Source organism: Rutidosis leptorrhynchoides, chromosome 3 (genome assembly GCF_046630445.1).
Source record: "Rutidosis leptorrhynchoides isolate AG116_Rl617_1_P2 chromosome 3, CSIRO_AGI_Rlap_v1, whole genome shotgun sequence".
In the NCBI taxonomy this organism is placed as follows: Eukaryota; Viridiplantae; Streptophyta; class Magnoliopsida; order Asterales; family Asteraceae; genus Rutidosis; species Rutidosis leptorrhynchoides.
The window spans coordinates 141,316,745-141,336,438 of NC_092335.1; the positions used below are offsets into that span (position 1 = coordinate 141,316,745).

Consider the following 19,694-nt stretch of genomic DNA (forward strand, 5'->3'; position numbering starts at 1 on the left):
ACTGTGTGCGACTCTTCTTGGCTTGATCATGCGACTAAGTCTCAGATTGGAACGTGAAATTGCTCGATAAAACAGGGAAAAATCGTGAATTGCAAAGTCGCATTGTGGGCTTGCGATTTGAAAGGCATTTTGGCAACAACAAAAAAAATAAAATAAAATAAAAAATAAAAAATTCTTAAACAAATGAGAGCAAATCTTTATAGTCATTTGAGAGGTTGGGCATTTTGGTCATTTGGCCAAAAGAAAATATATAAAATACATTCAGAAAATATGAAAGTAATTAATTAACAAACACATGTTACAATGATATATCATATAATTCTCAAAACTATACATGACGTCCAAATTACATAACTTGAAACAAACAAGCACTTGAATAAATCAGCAATCATATATGTTTTACATTATTATATTATTGTTGATCTTAAAGAGAGGGTACCATATATTTCTAATGTAAAGTTAGTATATATATATATATATATATATATATATATATATATATATATATATATATATATATATATATATATATATATACTAAATTTGTGAAGCTTAATTCAAAGGTGACCATGTTGAATGAAAGCTAGGAAGCTCTCCATACCCATCTTCGACCATTCTCTCCATTACTTGTGCTACATCATGCCCATTTGTTCCCTGCAATTTCAATTTTCATCCTATGCATTAATTTGAATTTTCATTTCCTATCCTCAAAAGTTAAATATTAAGTATCAACAAAATGGTTCATATTCATATAAAATAGGTTTTCTTTCATAACTTCTACGCTTCTATCCCTAAATAAAATCATATATGTGTGCATAGACATCACACGATAGTCAGGGAAGGGTCGAAAATAACTACAAAGTAATTCGGTTGGTCCGCATACACTAGTATGGGTCCACGCAAGTAACCAATTAAACCTTACAACTTTTTTGTATAACTCTACTTCACGAAGTTATTATTCATATGATCTGATCACGGTAATCTTGAGATCTTATAAAATGAGAATAAAGATCATATTATCTTCGCTTATAACGGAATACTAATTTATGAAAACTCGATAATATAAAACATAAAAAAATATAAGTTCACTTGCAAATAAGTGTCAATATTATTATTTATATATGTTTCAAAATAATTGTTCACTTGCAAAAAATAATTTAAAAAAAAATTAATTATTACCCCCATTTAACTATCCAATTTACTCTCATTTATTACTTCAAATCATTCATATTTTAAATAAATTTAGTCACATTTACCTAAATATAAAGACAAAACTGACATTTATCAATTTTAATTCCAAGAAAAAGTCATACAACTCTTTTTGAGATGGAGTAATTCACAATGAAAGAAAATGATAATCGTATCTCTAATCTCGAAAAGTGTAATTAACAGTTTATATACGAAATTTTCTAAGCATATTCACAAGGGCTAATTTTAAGACACTGAGTCGTGAACATATATACTCGTAACTTGTTAATAACCACTCTAATAACATCCTTATTAATTTTAATCTATCATCATCTAAACATCACTCATTTTCTTAAGTATATGGTTACAAAAATCTTTTATATTATTATATGTATGTGTATGTGTATGTGTATGTGTATGTATAGTAGAATTGTAGATAGATAGATTTTCATACGGTTCATTTAATTAATTAATTTAATATTTATTTATATTATTATAATTAAATTGAGAGTATTATTTAGTGCCTCTAGCTAGTTTCTTGCTACGATGCGTTCTTAATAGACAACAATTTATGTTCTTAATACAACAACGTTGTCGGCAATATATAGTTGTATTTCTATTGAAAAATTATCCAGGAATAAGAAATTAAAGATATATATATATATATATATATATATATATATATATATATATATATATATATATATATATATATATATATATATATATATATATAGTTTTTCTTCGAACAATACTCCGTATTTTAATTATTAATTAATATTACATTAAGTAAGTAAACACGTATGTGTATCGTATACGCGGATATTAATCAGAATGTTTTCGACTTCTAAGATCGCGTTGTTTGTAACAGTCTACAAACAGTTTATTACAGTACAAGATTAGAGGCTAAACTTATATCGATTAACTTAACCACTTTTTTCACTAGTTAACATGATACAATTTGAACAAGTCAAGTGTACAACGTTACCTTCATAGTCTCCATAGCTTCCATTTCAGAGGAGTTGAAGTCATAAAACATGCTTGCTGCTGAAAGCTTCATTGACAGAAACTAACAACCATAACAAGTCTTGAAACTTAATTTTGTTGTTCTTGAATTTTAAACTTTTTAATTAATTAGGTAATAACATAAATTACCTCGATTTGGTTCTGCAGTGATCGAACATAATTTATAATGACATCCAACATCACTGACATACCCATAGTCTAGAACAACAATTAATTAGGACCAAAATGATTATAGTTACAACAAAAAATTATAAAGATCGAGAAATTGTTAGAACTTGAAAAATAGCTAAAGACAAATCAATTCATGATTAATTTCGAATTCATACCTTATAACATCCGGGAACTAGAGCTTGCAAGCTGCGTAATTTTTCATTTATCTTCTCCCTTCTCATCTAATCCAATGAAAACAAAAATGTTACTGTTCATAAGATGAGTTTAAAGCATCAAATCGTATGTTATTAGGGTTAATTTCTTCAAAACTAGAGCATGATACTTCAAATTAATTGAAAAAATTAAAATCATTATTAGAGAAATTTATGAAACAAACCCTTTCAGCCAAACTGTGACTATCAGTTGCTTCTCCTCTCTTCGCTCTAACGTGAACAACTTCTCTCGGTCTCTCGTCTTTAGCTTCACTATTTTTCTTTCTCTTTTTACCGCCATGTCCCTAGACGTACGTTTATTATCAGTTAATTAATAGCGTGAATAAAAACATTAGACGGATCAATCGAAAGAAGAGCTAAATATTTATATTCATGTTACCTTATTTTGTCCACTGAATCCAGGACCAATTATAGGAGGATTTGGACTCATGAAGTTTTCAACCCTCATGGCTAAACCATCTCGTTGAACGCCAAATGTGTCTGCTAATGTAGGGAAATTGTTCATAGGATCATGAACCAAACCAAGTTGATGATCACCAATGAAATTAAAACTTTGATTAATGGCCTCAGTACCATCTTGCATAGGCATAAATGAAAGAGGAACTGATCTTTGATGATGATGATGTTGATATTGATCAGAGAAATTGTCACCAGACATGGGTAAAAAGCTATGGTGATTTATAACTTGATCAGATGAGTTGATATTTTCAAGTGTATTGTTCATAATGTTATGTTGAAGTTCCATGTTTGAATTCATTTTGAAGGTAAACTTATCAACCATGGAAGTACAGTTTTAAAAACAAGGTTGGAATTGAAGACATGCCAAACTATACTTCTGTAATAAGGACATATATAGAAAAAGAGCAAATGATGGATGCATGGTACATAAAGTTGTTGATTGGTTGGCATTGATACAATAATTAGGTTTTCCTACTTTTAAGTTCAAAACTTCAACTCAAACTTACTAGGGTTTCTAATTTTCGAAAGTTTTTAATCGCTTTTAATTTATTCTTACTAATTATACTATACATGATAATAAGATAAGATGTAGGTGAAACGGTAATATGTGTTTAACCCATTAAATAGATGGTAAAAAATTCGAGCTTGGTCCCAACCTCTTTTTTTTCCGGTATTCTTACAAGAGGTCTCGTTTTCAACTACTACTAGAATATATATCTTGGGTGGCAAAAGAAAGAGTTGCTAATGACAAAAGAAAGAGTCGCAAATGGTCTATATATATATATATATATATATATATATATATATATATATATATATATATATATATATATATATATATATATATATATGAGTAAAAATACTCTCCTCTTTTCATGAGTAACCGAGAAAAGAGAAAATCATATTTGTTTAATGTGGTAAAGAGTTTTGTGGGTCCACAAATTCAGATTGATAGATTTAGTGAATGGGACCACAATATGGCTTTTAAACAAGTATGGGGAATTTTGAGGATACATTACCATTGATAGTGTTTTTTGTGTTAGAATTCTCGAAAAAGGAAATGGGGCCTAACTAGTCTTACCCATAACTATGAAGTTAATTTTCCTCATTAGGTTTTCATATCAACACATCACCAAATAGTTCACTGGGTGGATCTCGGAATTTTTGCAAGATGTTTCATTTTCAAATTCTGCCTAAAACGAATATTTTGTATTGGCTAGAGAAGAGTTGGAAATAGCCGGAGAGTAATTCTGATGGGTTACGGGACATAAAAAGACCTTTTTTTTTTTTTACACTAAGGGATACGTATATCTATGGTGAGATGTAATTAATAAGTTATCATATCAATCTTTGCATGCATGATTTCTTGTCACCTAAACTTATTCATTTGTCAAATAACAGGCAACTCATAATGGAAAAATGCCATAAAAGTCAAATTGTTATTCTTGACTAGGCCTAGATATATTAAATTCTGTTAGCCAAATATGTAAAGGGTCATTAATGACGACAAAGAGAATTATGATTCATATATAGATAATGATTAAAGATTTAAAAATAGTAACAAATAATAAATGGGAGATCATTATTTTGAAAAACCCTTTAATTTTATTAGTGATCATTATTTTAAAAAATAAAGTAAGTAATTTGTATTTTAAGTTATGGCACATAACAATATGAGTTCTATTGAACTAATTGAAAAATATGTGAGAGGCGATTACTTTAATTTTGGAATAGTATGAAGTAGACCGAGTACTCGAATCGTTCATCGAAATAGCACTTAGAGTATGTTTGACAAAATTAGATTATGGCAGGTAGCTTATCACTGATAGTTGGTAGCTTGTAGCTGTTAGTTGATAGTTGATAGCCGTTGATCCGTTAGTTGTTAGCATTTTATATGTATTTAATTAGGTGTTTAATAGAGTAACTGAAACTGTTAAAATAAATAGTAAAATGACAAAACATTATGAGCTTTTTTTCAAACACTATTTCTATTAGTTTTAGCTTTTTTCCTCCTCTAAAATCTTTAAGTTCTTTGAATCAAATGAAGGTTTTTATTAGATATAAATTTTTCATAAAAGATATAGGCTAAAAACTCCCTAAAATTCAAAAAACCTCTTAAGATATTCATTTTGTCTATACACTAGTCATGCAATCCATGCAATAAGGTGTGTCTAGACTACAAATGATAAGCAGGTAATTTTCCACACAAGAAATGATAAGCAGGTAATTTCTAACAAAAAAATTATAAGCAACAACTTTTATCATGTAGACATGGTCGAAGTCCAGACTCACTAATGTATCCTAACAATAACCGGTTAGACACACTAATGCAAATTCTGGTTCACTAAAACCTGGCTCTGATACCAACTGTGACGATCGCTCCAAATCCATATGGACGAACACGTCATTCATTGATTTCATTGCGAGGTATTTGACCTCTATGTGATACATTTTGTAACATTGTATTCGTTTGAAAAGGTATTTCATAAATGAATATATAAATTCCAGGTTTTTAACATCTGATGATTCCTACGTATAGACAATCACCATTTAAATGATTTACAATAATACATCTGTTGACAATACAGTCAAAATAAGATACATGGTAATGGTTTGGTGAATGCAAGTTTCTTGTATATAACATGTATGACTCCAAGCACATATCTTGTATCACGTATAAGCAAACAGCGGAAGACTTCTAGAATCCTGAGAATAAACATGCTTCAAGTGTCAACACAAAGGTTGGTGAGTTCATAGTTTTAATATTACACATAATCCGTATATCAATGTGGATTACAAAAGTTCAGTTGTTTTATTCAAAACGTTTATCAATAGGTTTTACATAAAAGGTGGATCACAAGATTTCAGTTGTTTCATCTGAAACGTTTATCAATCGGTTCTACAAAATTGAGCACCCTGGTAACTAAACTTTAACGTTTATATAATTTGTACCCTTTGTATCATCATCTTAATAATACACGCAAACCAACGTGTACGCTTCTCAAATAGCATACGTCCGTTAAAAGGCTAGTGCTCTAGCTCGGACGGGGATGTCAAGCCCTATGGATCCATATATAACTACTCGCGCCCACCAGTTCTTATAACTGGCAGTTACTAGTTACCAAAGCTAAGGGATTTTTGGTTCAAACTCGGTGTAGAATTTAGTATGTACTTGTATCCATTGCGTTTAAAATAAAGTGCATGTATTCTCAGCCCAAAAATATAGATTGCAAAAGCAATTAAAAAGGGAGCAAATGAAACTCACACATATAAATATTGTATATCGGTTAATAAAGCATTTGCATGTATTCTCAGCCCCAAAAATGTAAAGAGTAAAAGGGGAGCAAATGAAACTCACGCAAAATCAGTTTTAGTGTTTGTATTCATTTCATAAAACAGTTATAAAACAGCGCATGTATTCTCAGCCCAAAAATGTAAATTGCAAAGCAATTAAAAAGGGAGCAAATGAAACTCACGCATATAAATATTGTATATCGGTTAATAAAGCATTTGCATGTATTCTCAGCCCAAAAATATAGAGAGTAAAAGGGATCATATGAAACTCACTGTTTAATATTGATATACAATATTGTAGGAAAGCACGTAGACGCATCGGAGATGATAAACACGATGTTTGATTCACAAAAATACCCCCGAACATTACCCATAATTTCCTTGGCAATAACCCATATTTTCCTTAGCTCTAGCTCGCTCGGAAACTTGTTTTGAAAATTACTTGGACAGCACTCCGTCGTAATATTTTATGTACATTATTATTTTTGTATCGCAAAAATAATAATACTAATAATAAAAATAATAAGATTAATAATAATCTTATTATTAATAATAATAATAATAAATAATTAAAATAAATACGGAGTAATATGTATATTTGTGTATGTTTGTGTGATAATTAAGCCAGAAACTCGATCAATTTATAGAACATTTTCTGAAAAAGCACCCCATGCGATCGCATGGGATTTGTGCTTCAAGGCCATGCGATCGCATGGCACCCTGGGACAGCTCACAAATTTTTAACTTCTTGTTTGTCGACATAATTTTATATTATATATATAAATATAATATATTTAATTTATATAATTAATTATATATTATATTAAATTCACGTGCATAGTTATCTTGTAATTTTTGTTCCGATAAGTCGTATGACGCCACTCGACTTATGTCCCGGTTCCGGTTTTTCGAACGTCCTTTCGTACATTTAGAAAACTTGCATTTTACGTTTCGTGTCACGTACCTTTGTCAAAATATAGCCTTAAATTATCCATAAACTATGTCACTCAAAGTGTATCTTATACGTTTGAGTGTTTTGGTCATTTACTTCTATAAATCATCGTCTCACTATTTGTTAAAATACATTTTAAAATAGTGTTTTACTGTAGCAATTCACTGTAGCAAAGTCAATTTCACTGTAGTAAATAGTGATTTTCGAAAACACTGTAGCATTTTGAGTAATGTGGCAATTTGAAAACACTGTAGCAAATTAGTGTTTTACTGGTTCATCTTAAACGTTTTAGTTAACTTATCTAAATATCAATCGAATCAATAATCTAATGTTATTATCGTTTACTAAATAACTTGAAATCATATATATTCAAATAGATATTTAAATCAATAAGTTTAATGTACGGTATCAAACAATTAATACATTGTTACCTTTTCATGTTATAGTATATATGTATCTATTTACATATAATTGTTCGCGAATCGTCGAAAACAACCGAAGGGTATTTAAATATATAAAAGTAATTCAAAAATTTTGAGATTCAGTTTTACAGACTTTGCTTATCGTATCGGAAATGTTAATTATACAAAGATTAAGTTTAAATTTAGTCGAAATTTCTGGGTCATCACAGTTTTTAATTCTACCAATTCATTACAACAACAAACAAAACCCAATCCCGCATATGCGAGGTATGTGGGAGGTGAGATGTAGACAATCCTTCTCCTATCCTGGAATAAAGACAAGTCATTTCTCCACCCGAAGTGAAACACTACCAAGAGCAGAGAAAGTCATCCCTCTCAATGTTCTATGGATAGAGAGATTGCTTTCAAAATGACCAACGACCTATAAGAAGGAAAAATTTTGAAAAATAAAAATAAAATAAAAAAAAATAAAAAATGAGATGCCATGAAATTGGTAGAATCAAATTTTCATGAGTTTTAAATCATGTCTGTAATTCAATCTAGGCTCTAAGCGACAGTTAAGTCGCCAATAAATCGACGCTTGCTGTTGACTCGATTAATCGACAGTCAATTCATTATAACAATTATTTCTAGTTTTCTACTCAACTGTATATTGACGCGTGAAAAATTAAGAATGATAATTAGACCACACACATCGCGGATTTACATTTCAAATTCTACGACACGTGGCAAAATTAACGCTCACTAACGCCGTTAACAGACCGTTATTGATGATACTTTTAGGGCGTCAAAACATGTCTGATGAAAAAAATTACGCGTTAAGTGTCACACGACGAAAGTCCCACTTGGCAAGCTGTGATTGGTAGTTTTTTACCGCTTTCAAAAGGTAATACTACTGTTTCTTTAATTAATAAAATCAATGTGTTTCATCTATAAATTTGACACTAAAATCTAATAGGACCTATGAAAATTTGACTCTAATATCTGATACCTCATAACTATTCAATGTCAAAAACTGAAACTATTATGTTATAGTCGAATTCTTTTTCTTTTTCTAAAAAATGCAAAATCTAATCGCACGTCATAATTATCATTGCGGTGGTTTAAGAGAGAAACTAAGAGAAATCTATATGTGATAATCTTAACCTATTAGGAGGTTTGGTAGGATGAGTTAGTAGAATGAAAAATCATTTCCCATTATACTCCGTATATATACTTTGAGATAGTCTATCAGTTAAGGATCACCATCATACAATATATTATTTGGACTTAAGCTACTTAATTAAGACCTAGCTAACTACTTGTTTGTCGGTTCTTGGTGTTTAATGATGATAATTCCATCTTTGGAAACTTAAAGCTTGTGTAATTAGTCTTGTGTTACCAGAAATTTGGAGTAATTACAAACGCCACCCTACTTTGATTATAAAGTCACCGAGTTGCCTAACTAAATACACTAGGGGACTTAACCACCTTACCGAGATACCCTGTATCGTTGTTTACTACGAGTATTTTTTTTTTTTTTTTTCCGAACAACGATATCGGCATCACCCATAGGGGACTTAACCACTTTACCGATCATATGCCGCCCACACACGTTAGGAGGAAACCTAATTCGAGACCATGTTAGCAGCACCGTCGGTTGTGAAAACATATTTAATATTCTAACATACAACAATAACAATTAAGATTAAGATAAAGATTTAGAAACGTACTAGTACAGTTTTATGAATTTTCCTGAAGGATGTTAAAAGAAAGGTAAGGACTGGGTATTCTCAACACAAATAAGGAGGGGACAACTTGTACTTTTCTTATTATAGATGTTCACATTTGAGGCAATTTGAATGCTTTAATCTTTTGTGTATCATTCTCCTTTTCAATTATTAGATAGATAGATGGAATGGAAGATATATGATAGTATGGCACATAAAGGTAAATTCACGGTTAATAAAAGTCACAGTTAATAATATAACAGATAAATTCACGTTTGGGCCTGTTGTTAGTTGGTCCTGGTTTAGCTTTGAAATCTGCCGGGCCTGGTTTGGTTTCTATTGATGCTGGGAATAGATGTAGGTGGGACAAGGGCGACGAGAACGGGTTGTTGGATGCTTGCAAAGATCTGAGCGCTCGGGTTTGTACAATCTCGAAGGAGAAATAGGATAAGGAGCTTATGGTGAGTGACTCGGGGTTAGGTGTTTCTTCAGCATGTAAAAAAGAAGAATATCGTGGACAATTTCGAGGAGGACGTCGTTCCGCTTCCTTCTTCCTCGGCGGAGTTAGATTCGGTTTTTTTTTCTTCCCGTTCGGTTTTCTATGGTTCAAGGAAAACTTCTTAAGCCAAATTTTAAGGATAAAGTAGTTAGCGCGTAAGTGGGAGAATTTTTCAAAGACTGTGAATAATTTGTTGGTGGGGAATCTCGTCGGATCATCAATATTTGTTAGGTTCCTTTTTAAAATTTTTTCTTGTTGAATTTGTTTGTTAGGTTTCGTCTAAGTTGTTTTGTTGGCTTGTTTCGATGTAGCTTTTTGTCTTGCTTTGTTTAGTTTTTGGTTTGATTACGGGTTTGAGTGGTTTTGTTGCGCTCTTTGCTAGTTGTTGTGTTTGTGTTCCATTTGGTTTTCTTTCATCATTGATTGAAAATTTTGCTTTACTTATATATTGTTTTGATTTTCGCCAAAATAAATAAATAAATAAGACAACTTCCAATTAAAACGTAAATTCTTCGAAGTGTTACATTAGCGTCATGTCATCATTTTTAAGATTGAGCACGTGTCATTACTGACACCCTTATTATAAAACCCTATGATCCAATATATTATTTTTATCATTAAATATTAGGGGATATGTATCCAGATTATATTTGGTAGTTACTATTTATCTCTATTTTTTATTAGTTTGATTTATGTTTCAATTCTAGTTAGATTATTTATTCAACAAGTTATCTTAGTTTATAAATAGGATATTTTATAATCTTTCTAGTGACAATCAAATATCTGTTATGGTGTCAGAGTGCCATCTTAAAATACAAAGTCATTTAACAAACTAAATCTCCTGTTAATCACCAATGATTAGTATGGATTTATTTTATTATTATCTTTTTTTTGTTTGGAACAAGTGGTTCAAACCATTAGTATTTTTTTTTATCTTTACACCACCCGTAAGCAACTAATCACACCCGATCATCATCATCACTATCAAATATTGATCATTGCTTTTTATCCTCGGGCTATCCGTGTGCAACCATTATTTTTTCTATCTTTGGACTACCCGTATGCAATATTCACACCCAACTCCATTGCACTATATATATATATATATATATATATATATATATATATATATATATATATATATATATATATATATATATATATATATACACTAGATTATAGTTGTGATGCTTAATTTTCGTTAAACAGGAATTTCAAGATCGGATCTAATAGCTCAGATCTCCGATCGGATCTGAGATCCCATCGGATCTCTTCTCTTCAATTAAAATTCTTTCATCTCTCAATTGGATCTCTGAATGGGTAAGAAGAAAAAGACACAGGTATCAACGTCTCGGGTGTTACGTAATCGCAACATAGGGGTGGATGAGAACGGAAAGAATACCGAAAGTGAAAGTTCAGATTCATCACCTGAGATTGAATCAAGGAAGGAAGAGCAGATCAATATCGTAAACCCTAAGATCGTCTTAACAGAAGAATATGTTACTAGCAACTTTGATGGGCAAGGGCATGTGGATAACGTAATGAAAGGAGACAACACTGATAATGTGATCCATACTGTGGTTGAAGAATCGTTGGATGGGAGTATACACTCAGACTATGAGTCTGAATTCCCACGTATACCAGGGGACAGAGGCAAGAACACAGAACCTGATATGGGTGAACAACCAGAGTATGAAGAGAAAACTCCTAGTCCTCCGGGTAAATCTTACCTTAGTGCTGCAGGTGCTTCTAATGCTAAAAAGAAGGTAAACTTTCGTTACATTGAATCTGAAAAACATGATGGTGTGGATGTGGTAATACCAATAGAATCTGTTCTTGAGGCATCAGATAGATATAAACATACTCTTTATGGATATTTTCTCGGGCAGAGATTACCTTTCCCTGTCGTGAAATACTATGTTATGAACACATGGAAAAAATTTGGTATTGAAAAAATGATGATGAATGCTAAGGGATTCTATTTTTTTAAGTTCGAATCTGAGCAAGGTATGTTAGATGTGATGGAAGGAGGCCCTTGGATGATACGTAACAGCCCGATAATCCTTAATACTTGGTCTCCGGATGTTTCGTTGTCTAAAGAAGATCTTACGAGGGCCCCCATTTGGGTGAAATTATTCGATATACCGTTAGCGGCCTACACGGAGGTAGGGTTAAGTGTTATTGCTTCAAAGATTGGCAAGCCAATCATGCTTGATTCCTACACAACTACTATGTGTGTGGAGTCGTGGGGAAGACCTAATTTTGCTAGGGCTATGATTGAGGTTGGGGCCGAGCTTGGACTGAAGGACAGGTTGACGGTGGGAATCCCAAATCGATTGACTAATAACACAACTATAGACGAAATTAGAATCGAATATGAATGGAAACCGCCGAGATGCTCTTGTTGTAAAGTGTTTGGTCATCGAGATGCTCAATGCCCGAAGGCAGTTCCAGTTGACGCAAATACTGTGGTGAAAATAAATGATGGATTCATACAAGTAACAAATAAAAACATTGGGAAGAAGAATGGGGCTGCTGGGATTATTTTGAATAATGCTAAATCTAAATTTGTTTATAGGCCCAAGAACAAAAATGGAGCAGACATCAGTAAGCCAAGTACTACCAATGCAGGAAGGAAAAAGGTAACGAATCCTTTTGAAGTTTTGAATAGCTGTAATGAAGAAGATAAAGAAATTAAGTTGCAAACTGAGAAGGACCAGGATCAGATGGAGGTGGAACCAGGAAACGATGAAATGGCAAAGTTTATGGCATCGAAAAAATATTCTGAGGGGGCAAGCACTCCCGGTTTGGACGGTTTTAATGGTTAATATCGCCTCATGGAATATAAGGGGGTTGAACCGCCTCCCTAAACAAAGTGAGGTTCAAGATGTAGTTTCGAGTAATAAGCTTAGCATTTGTGCCATTCTTGAATCTCATGTTTCTATCAAAAAGCTAAATAGGATTTGTAGTTCGGTATTCCCGAGATGGAACTGGTCTTCAAATAGCAGCGTCTGTAATCGAGGTACACGTATCATAATTGGTTGGGATGTGGATGTGGTGCAGCTTATGATTCTTGCGGTCTCTGATCAAGCTATTCACTGTCAAGTACGGTCGATAGAAGATGATCAGAATTTTTTTATATCGTTCATTTATGCGGCTAACCAGTACGCACAGCGAAGACCTCTTTGGAGGGAATTGGAAATGCATAACCGTTTCATCAACGGAAATCCTTGGATTATGATGGGAGACTTCAACGTTTCTCTGACCTTAGAAGACTCTTCCATGGGTAGCTCTAAAATAACCATAGCCATGAGAGAATTTCAAGAATGTGTTGATAAAGTGCATATGGTTGACGTTAATCATTCGGGTTTCCATTACACTTGGAATCAAAGGCCTAACGCGGAAGTGGGGTTGTTGAAGAAAATTGATCGTGTTATGGCTAATGACTCTTTTATTGATAAATTCACTGATGCTTATGTATTGTTTCAGGCTTATCGTACCTCGGACCATTGCCCCGCCATTTTGAAATTTGCACAGAACCACAAGAATAAGCCTAAACCATTCAAGTTTAGTAATTACATAACCGAGCATAAAAAGTTTAAAGAAACGGTAACCGAAGGCTGGAAGGTGGATTTTCAAGGTCACATGATGTTTCGAATCACAAAACGGCTTCGTCTTTTAAAGAAAGAAATGAGAAAACTAATGTGGAGCAAGGGAAATTTACATGAAAATGTTATTAATTTAAGGAAAGACCTTGATGAGGTGCAAGCGAAGCTCGATAAAAATCCAGAGAGTCGAGAAGTTAGAAAGCAGGAGAGCATTACTCTCAGAAAATATAATGATGCTATATATGAAGAAGAGTGTTTTCTAAAGCAAAAATCAAAAATTGAATGGTTGCGTGTTGGCGATAGTAACTCAAGGTATTTTCATAATGTGGTTAAAGGGCGGAACCATCGTGGAAAAATCCATGCTATTCAAAATCCAGAAGGGACGATAGTTGAAGGTCGAGAAGTTTGTACAATTATTACACATCATTTCAAAAAGTTCTTGGGCTCGAGGATGACTGGTAGCCCGATTGTGAACCCTTCGACTCTGTTTACAAAAAGAATTGGTACAGATACAGCTGCAAAGATGGTTACTGAGGTGACGACAGAAGAAATCAGGAGGGCTATATTCGATATAAATGACTCAAAATCCCCGGGCCCTGATGGCTACTCTGCGGCGTTTTTTAAACAAGCTTGGGATATTATTGGCGATGATGTGGTTCAAGCTGTGAAAGACTTCTTCCACAATGGTAGACTTTTGAAAGAGATCAACCATACTATTATCAGCTTAATTCCGAAAGTTCAAACCCCCACGAAGGTGACCGAGTTCCGTCCTATATCTTGTTGTAATGTTTTATATAAGTGTATCAGTAAAGTCATTTCCAATAGAATTAAAATTAGCTTGGATGAAATTGTGAGTGATAATCAGTTAGCTTTTGTGCCTGGAAGAAGGATCTCGGATAACATTCTTCTTACCCAGGAAATAATGAAGAATTATCACCTTAATCGAGGTGTTCCGAGATGTGCCTTTAAAGTTGATATTCAAAAGGCGTACGACACGGTAGATTGGGGGTTTTTGAAGAAGTGTTTAGTAGGCTTCGGTTATCCCCACAAGATGGTTAAATGGATTATGAGATGTGTTTCTACTGCATCTTATTCTATAAATATTAATGGTGATTTGCATGATTATTTTCCGGGAAAGCGCGGGCTGCGTCAAGGGGACCCTTTATCTCCCTATCTCTTTACGTTGATTATGGAGGCGTTATCTTTGATGTTGATCAGAAGAGCTTCAAATGGGGACGACTTCAGATATCATCCGAAGTGTGAGCAACTAAAACTCATTAACCTGTGTTTTGCAGATGATCTTTTTCTTTTTGCTGCTGCGGACTTGAATTCGGTAGAGGTTATCAGAGACGCCCTTGAAGAGTTCAAGGCATGCTCAGGATTGACCCTTAGCCTTCCTAAAAGTACTGCCTTCTTTGCAAATGTTTATAACGTTCTAAAGGAGGCGATTCTTAATTTATTACCGTTTGAAGAAGGGCAACTTCCTGTTAGATACTTGGGTGTTCCTCTAGTTTCTTCTCGCTTGATGTATCGAGATTGCAAAATCCTAGTGGAGAGAGTTAAACGGAAGATTGAAGATTGGAAAAACAAGTTCCTTTCTTTCGCTGGGAGAGTGCAACTTATTATTTCTGTGTTAACATCTATGCAGGTTTATTGGGCTTCTGTTTTCATTTTACCGGTAGCTATCATCAAGGATATTGAAAAGCTTCTTCGCGGCTTCCTTTGGTGCCAAGGCGAAATGAAGAGGGGGAAGGCTAAGGTAAAATGGGATGATCTATGTCTTCCGAAAGAAGAAGGGGGTCTTGGTTTAAAAAGATTAAAGTATTGGAATATTGCTCTCATTACTACTCATATATGGAGTATTCTAACCCAAAAGGAATCCTTGTGGGTTAAATGGGTCCATGCCTATCGCATAGGCAATTACTCTTTTTGGGATGCTCCAATTAGACCGGATGCGAGTTGGAGTTGGAGAAAGCTCTTAAATTGTAGAGATATAATTCGTAAGCACATGGTGTATAATATTGGTGACGGGGCAAAAGCTGTTGCTTGGTTTGATAAGTGGAATAACATTGGCCCATTAACGGATATTATTTCTTGGAGAGACATTAATGCAGCGGGCTTCTATCGTTATGCTCGAGTGAAAGATTTGATTCTGGATAAATCTTGGAAGTGGCCTCATAACTGGCATGTGAAATACCCGGTGCTAAACTCGATTCAGGTTCCTGTTATTTCTGAAAAATGCGATGAGTTACAGTGGCAACATACTGAAGGTATACTCCATCAATTTTCTGTGAGACAAGCTTATGAGGCAATTCGTCCAGCTGGTTCCATTGTCCCATGGTTTGAGGTGGTTTGGCATTCCAATAGCATTCCTAGACATTCATTTCTTCTTTGGCTTCTTATGAAACAAAAGCTAAAAACTCAGGACAACCTAAAGACATGGGAAATTAGACAAGGTCAGGTTCTTGAATGCCCCCTTTGTTTCGAATGTCAAGATTCCCATAGCCATCTTTTTTTTGGTTGTCGTTACTCGAGAGTAGTTTGGGAGTATGTCAAACAGTATGCGCATGGACTTAGAAGCCATGACTGGTCCAAGGTAGTCGATGACATTGCGGGTTCTAATGACAAGAATAGTGCAAATACTCTTGTGGCCAAGCTTTTGTTCGCAGCTGCGGTGTATTTTATTTGGATAGAAAGGAACTCCAGATTGTTCGATTCAAAAAAACGATCTGCTAAGGATTTATTTGGGGAGATTTATGCTTCAGTTCGTTTAAAGCTTTTTTCGGTTCGCTTCAAAGAGACTCGCAACATTAAGCTGTTTAAGATCGCTTGGATACTAGAGTGAAGTTTAGTCTGTTTTTTTCTTCTTCTTTTGGTGGTTGTTTTGTGCCTGTCCTTTTGTAGGAATGGTTGTTTTGCTTGGCTTTGGGGCTTTCCTAAAGCAGCTGTGCCTCATGTTTTGTATCAATTTCTTTTATTTTTATTAATAAAAGTTCATCGGGGTAACCCTTTACCCAAAAAAAAAAATATACACTAGATTTAAGAGCCCGTGCTTTGCACGGCAGCTCTAAAAATTAGTATTTGAATGCGTTATTAGCGACACCGAAGGCCTGTATTAGACAATGACAAAAGGACGAATAAATGAAATTTCACATTTCTGATCTACTTATTTTACTTTGTAAACCATTTTGTGATAATGTATAACATAGTTAAAAAAAAATTGTGATACAAATAGTTTAGATGTTAGTATATATAAGTAATGTTTTATGTTAGGTATTAAATTTAGAAATAAATTAATACAGGTCAAAGTTTATAAACTGATTAAAGTGTCAAAATGAGTTTATCATACCAATGAATTTTTCACAATAAGAAAATCCTTTTGGCAATACAAAGGACTTGTAGTTAATCATAGCTCATGGAATGTCAAGTATGAATACTATCCAGATTTTGTTATATCAGCATAAGGAAGGAATTACAAAAATTTTAGCAAGTCTAACACATACCATTGAGCCCATGCGTTTTCTTAAAAACCGTTTCAAATCATATATAGATATAGATATAGATATAATAATAATCTATTAGGAGCTTGATTAGTTTAACAAATTGCACAAAATATTTTAAAAACATTTACAATATTGGTTCTTATTTCTCAAAGTAGTGTTGCTCATAAATTATAATGTGAATTAAGTAATTTTCATTAATAGAAATAACACAAATGTCAAACTGGGTTCGGTTTGTAACAGATATTGAGTAGGGGCATATTGGTATATAGTAGAAACAACAAACAACTTTTACAATAAATATGATTAACTACTTAAGTACTTATCAATGTTAAAAATAAAATTATGACAATAGTATTGTGTTGCATACACTACTTAAATGGAGGGAGTATACAGCATGATCATACTTACTTTAAAATTCAGTTAATACTTACATCCGTATATCTATTACAGACTTACTACTTCATAAAAACTAAGTGAAAAACGTAAATCGTATGAAGAAGTGAAAATGTAAGAATACATACCTTAATATAACTATTCGAGAGAGTAAACGGTTAAACAACAAATATATGGGTACAACATAGAACTATAATTCTTCAGTGAACTACTTTTGCGCTGTACGAGTGATTGTTAAAAATTAATGTTTTTCTAAATTTTTCTAGAAGTAATTAGTAGTAATAGATATTTAAAGATAATTATTAGATATAACTTGAAGTTAAAAGAAGATGGCTTGTAAAAAAAATCAGATATCTCTAGACACATTAGAACCGACATATGTGTCTATAAAAAGGCAATTTATATTCTCAAATGTGTATGTACAACAAACACAAACAAATTACAATAATATAAAGCCTACTTTTAAAAGTCTTCTCCACTCATTCTATATCTATACAACTCACTCAAGACAACTTTAATCAATAACATCCATTCTGTTCTAAAAATTAAATTATCTTCATAAACAACTCCCCTTTTGTTTAACATATACGGAGTATTAAATTGATTACTCCTAACTAAAACTAAACAATTACATTCTAAATAATCAAAAACTATAAATCAATTCTAACAAGTGGTATCAGAGCTGTTTGGGCGTTCATTCGTGTACACCATGACTACCGTTGGTGCATACAATATTCCTGTCCCATCTTCGATGGTGACAACTATGATTTTTGGAGTATCCGAATGAAGACATATTTTCAAGCACAAAGCTTGTGGGATATTGTCGAAGTCGGGTTTACAACTCCAAAAGACGACGAAACTCTGTCCGCAGAAGATCAAGAAAAATACAACAAAAATGTTGTAAGAAATGCTGCTGCTCTAGGCTATATTCAACAAGCCTTGACACCGTCTATCTTTCCACGAATCATGGGGGCTACAACAGCCAAAGAGGCGTGGAAAATTCTTCAAGAAGAATTTCAAGGAAATGCCAAGGTGAGATCAGTCAAACTACTAACTCTCAGAAGAGATTTTAAAATTTTAAATATGAAAGAGACTGAGACCGTAAAAGATTACTATTCTAGAATTAAAGAAATAGTAAATCAAATGAGAGCCTATGGAGATAACATAACTGATAAGAGGATCGTAGAAAAAATACTTATCAGCATGACTGAAAAATACGATCATGTCATTACCGCTATTGAAGAGTCAAAAGACATCGAGACTCTGTCAGTAACGGAATTAATTGACTCTCTTGAAGCATACGAAGCTAGACTGAGTCGGCGCAGTGAAAACTCACTTGAAAATGCCTTTAAGTCTAAACTCAAATTAAGGTCTCAAAAATCTAATAATGGGGGGAAAAGAAACCTTGAAGAAAATTCGAGACGAGGAGCAAAACCCATAACCGGGTTCTATCAAAAAAGAAAAAGCTATCCTCTATGTGGTATTTGCAAAAGGACAAACCACTTGGAGAAAGATTGTTTCCACAAAGGGAAACCACAATGCAATAACTGAAAATATTTGGGCATATAGAAAAAGATTGCTGTTTAAAACAAAATCATCTAGCTAACTTCACAGAAGAAAGTGAAGATATACCGGAGAACAAAAATCAGCTATTCTATGCCTGTCATGTCGCAAATAAACAGAGGGACGATACTTGGTTGATCGACAGTGGGTGCAGCAACCACATGACAGGAGATGAAAAGTTATTTGATAGTATCAACACCTCCGTAAAGTCCCGCGTCAAACTAGGGAATGGAGCGCTTGTTGCCACTAAAGGCAAAGGTACGATAACTGTTCAAACTAATAACATCACTCGATCTATTAATGACGCTCTTCTAGTACCAAGCTTAGCAAGTAACTTGCTAAGTGTTGGCCAAATGATGGAGCACGGATACTCTTTACACTTCGAAGATAAATCATGTGTTATTCGTGACAAGAAAAACAACTATAAATTAATAGCCGAAGTGCCAATGGAGAACCGCAACTTTTCGCTTCGTTGGCAGTATATCCAAGACACAGCCATGAAAGTTTAAGTTGAAGAATCATGGCTATGGCATCGAAGATTTGGTCACTTTAACTTTCACGCACTAAAAATCCTCCAACAGAAAAATATGATGAGAGACTTGCCAAGCATAGAAGAAATCACTGACACGTGTGAAAGCTATATGATGGGCAAGCAACATCGAAAAACTTTCTCTCGTGAGAAAGCCTGGAGAGCG

At 33.4% G+C, this 19,694-nt stretch overlaps 2 protein-coding genes across 2 annotated transcripts; one reads left to right on the forward strand and one right to left on the reverse strand.

Moving 5' to 3' along the window:
* Window positions 1-552: 552 nt before the first annotated feature.
* On the reverse strand, window positions 553-3,378 carry LOC139900437 (transcription factor BEE 2-like). The gene is made up of 6 exons (XM_071883208.1): window positions 2,977-3,378; window positions 2,762-2,881; window positions 2,541-2,606; window positions 2,344-2,412; window positions 2,177-2,257; window positions 553-654 (listed from the first exon to the last, which is right to left on the reverse strand). The coding sequence occupies exons 1-6, from the start codon at window positions 3,376-3,378 to the stop codon at window positions 553-555; spliced, it is 840 nt and encodes a 279-aa protein (XP_071739309.1).
* A 7,870-nt stretch (window positions 3,379-11,248) lies between these two features.
* Window positions 11,249-16,385, forward strand: LOC139900438 (uncharacterized). The gene is made up of 3 exons (XM_071883209.1): window positions 11,249-12,755; window positions 12,893-12,954; window positions 12,996-16,385. The coding sequence occupies exons 1-3, from the start codon at window positions 11,249-11,251 to the stop codon at window positions 16,383-16,385; spliced, it is 4,959 nt and encodes a 1,652-aa protein (XP_071739310.1).
* Window positions 16,386-19,694: the final 3,309 nt, after the last annotated feature.

Bases quoted from the DNA above. Each gene is read 5' to 3' on its own strand.
- LOC139900437 (XM_071883208.1), bottom strand. From the start codon at position 3,378: ATGGTTGATAAGTTTACCTTCAAAATGAATTCAAACATGGAACTTCAA. The intron at 2,607-2,761 runs GTTTGTTTCATA...TCATTGGATTAG, and splicing joins GTCACAGTTTGGCTGAAAGG to ATGAGAAGGGAGAAGATAAA. The intron at 655-2,176 runs GTAACGTTGTAC...TTGAAATTGCAG, and splicing joins AAGCTATGGAGACTATGAAG to GGAACAAATGGGCATGATGT.
- LOC139900438 (XM_071883209.1), top strand. From the start codon at position 11,249: ATGGGTAAGAAGAAAAAGACACAGGTATCAACGTCTCGGGTGTTACGT. The intron at 12,756-12,892 runs GTTAATATCGCC...AAAGCTAAATAG, and splicing joins CGGTTTGGACGGTTTTAATG to GATTTGTAGTTCGGTATTCC. The intron at 12,955-12,995 runs GTACACGTATCA...GATGTGGTGCAG, and splicing joins TAGCAGCGTCTGTAATCGAG to CTTATGATTCTTGCGGTCTC.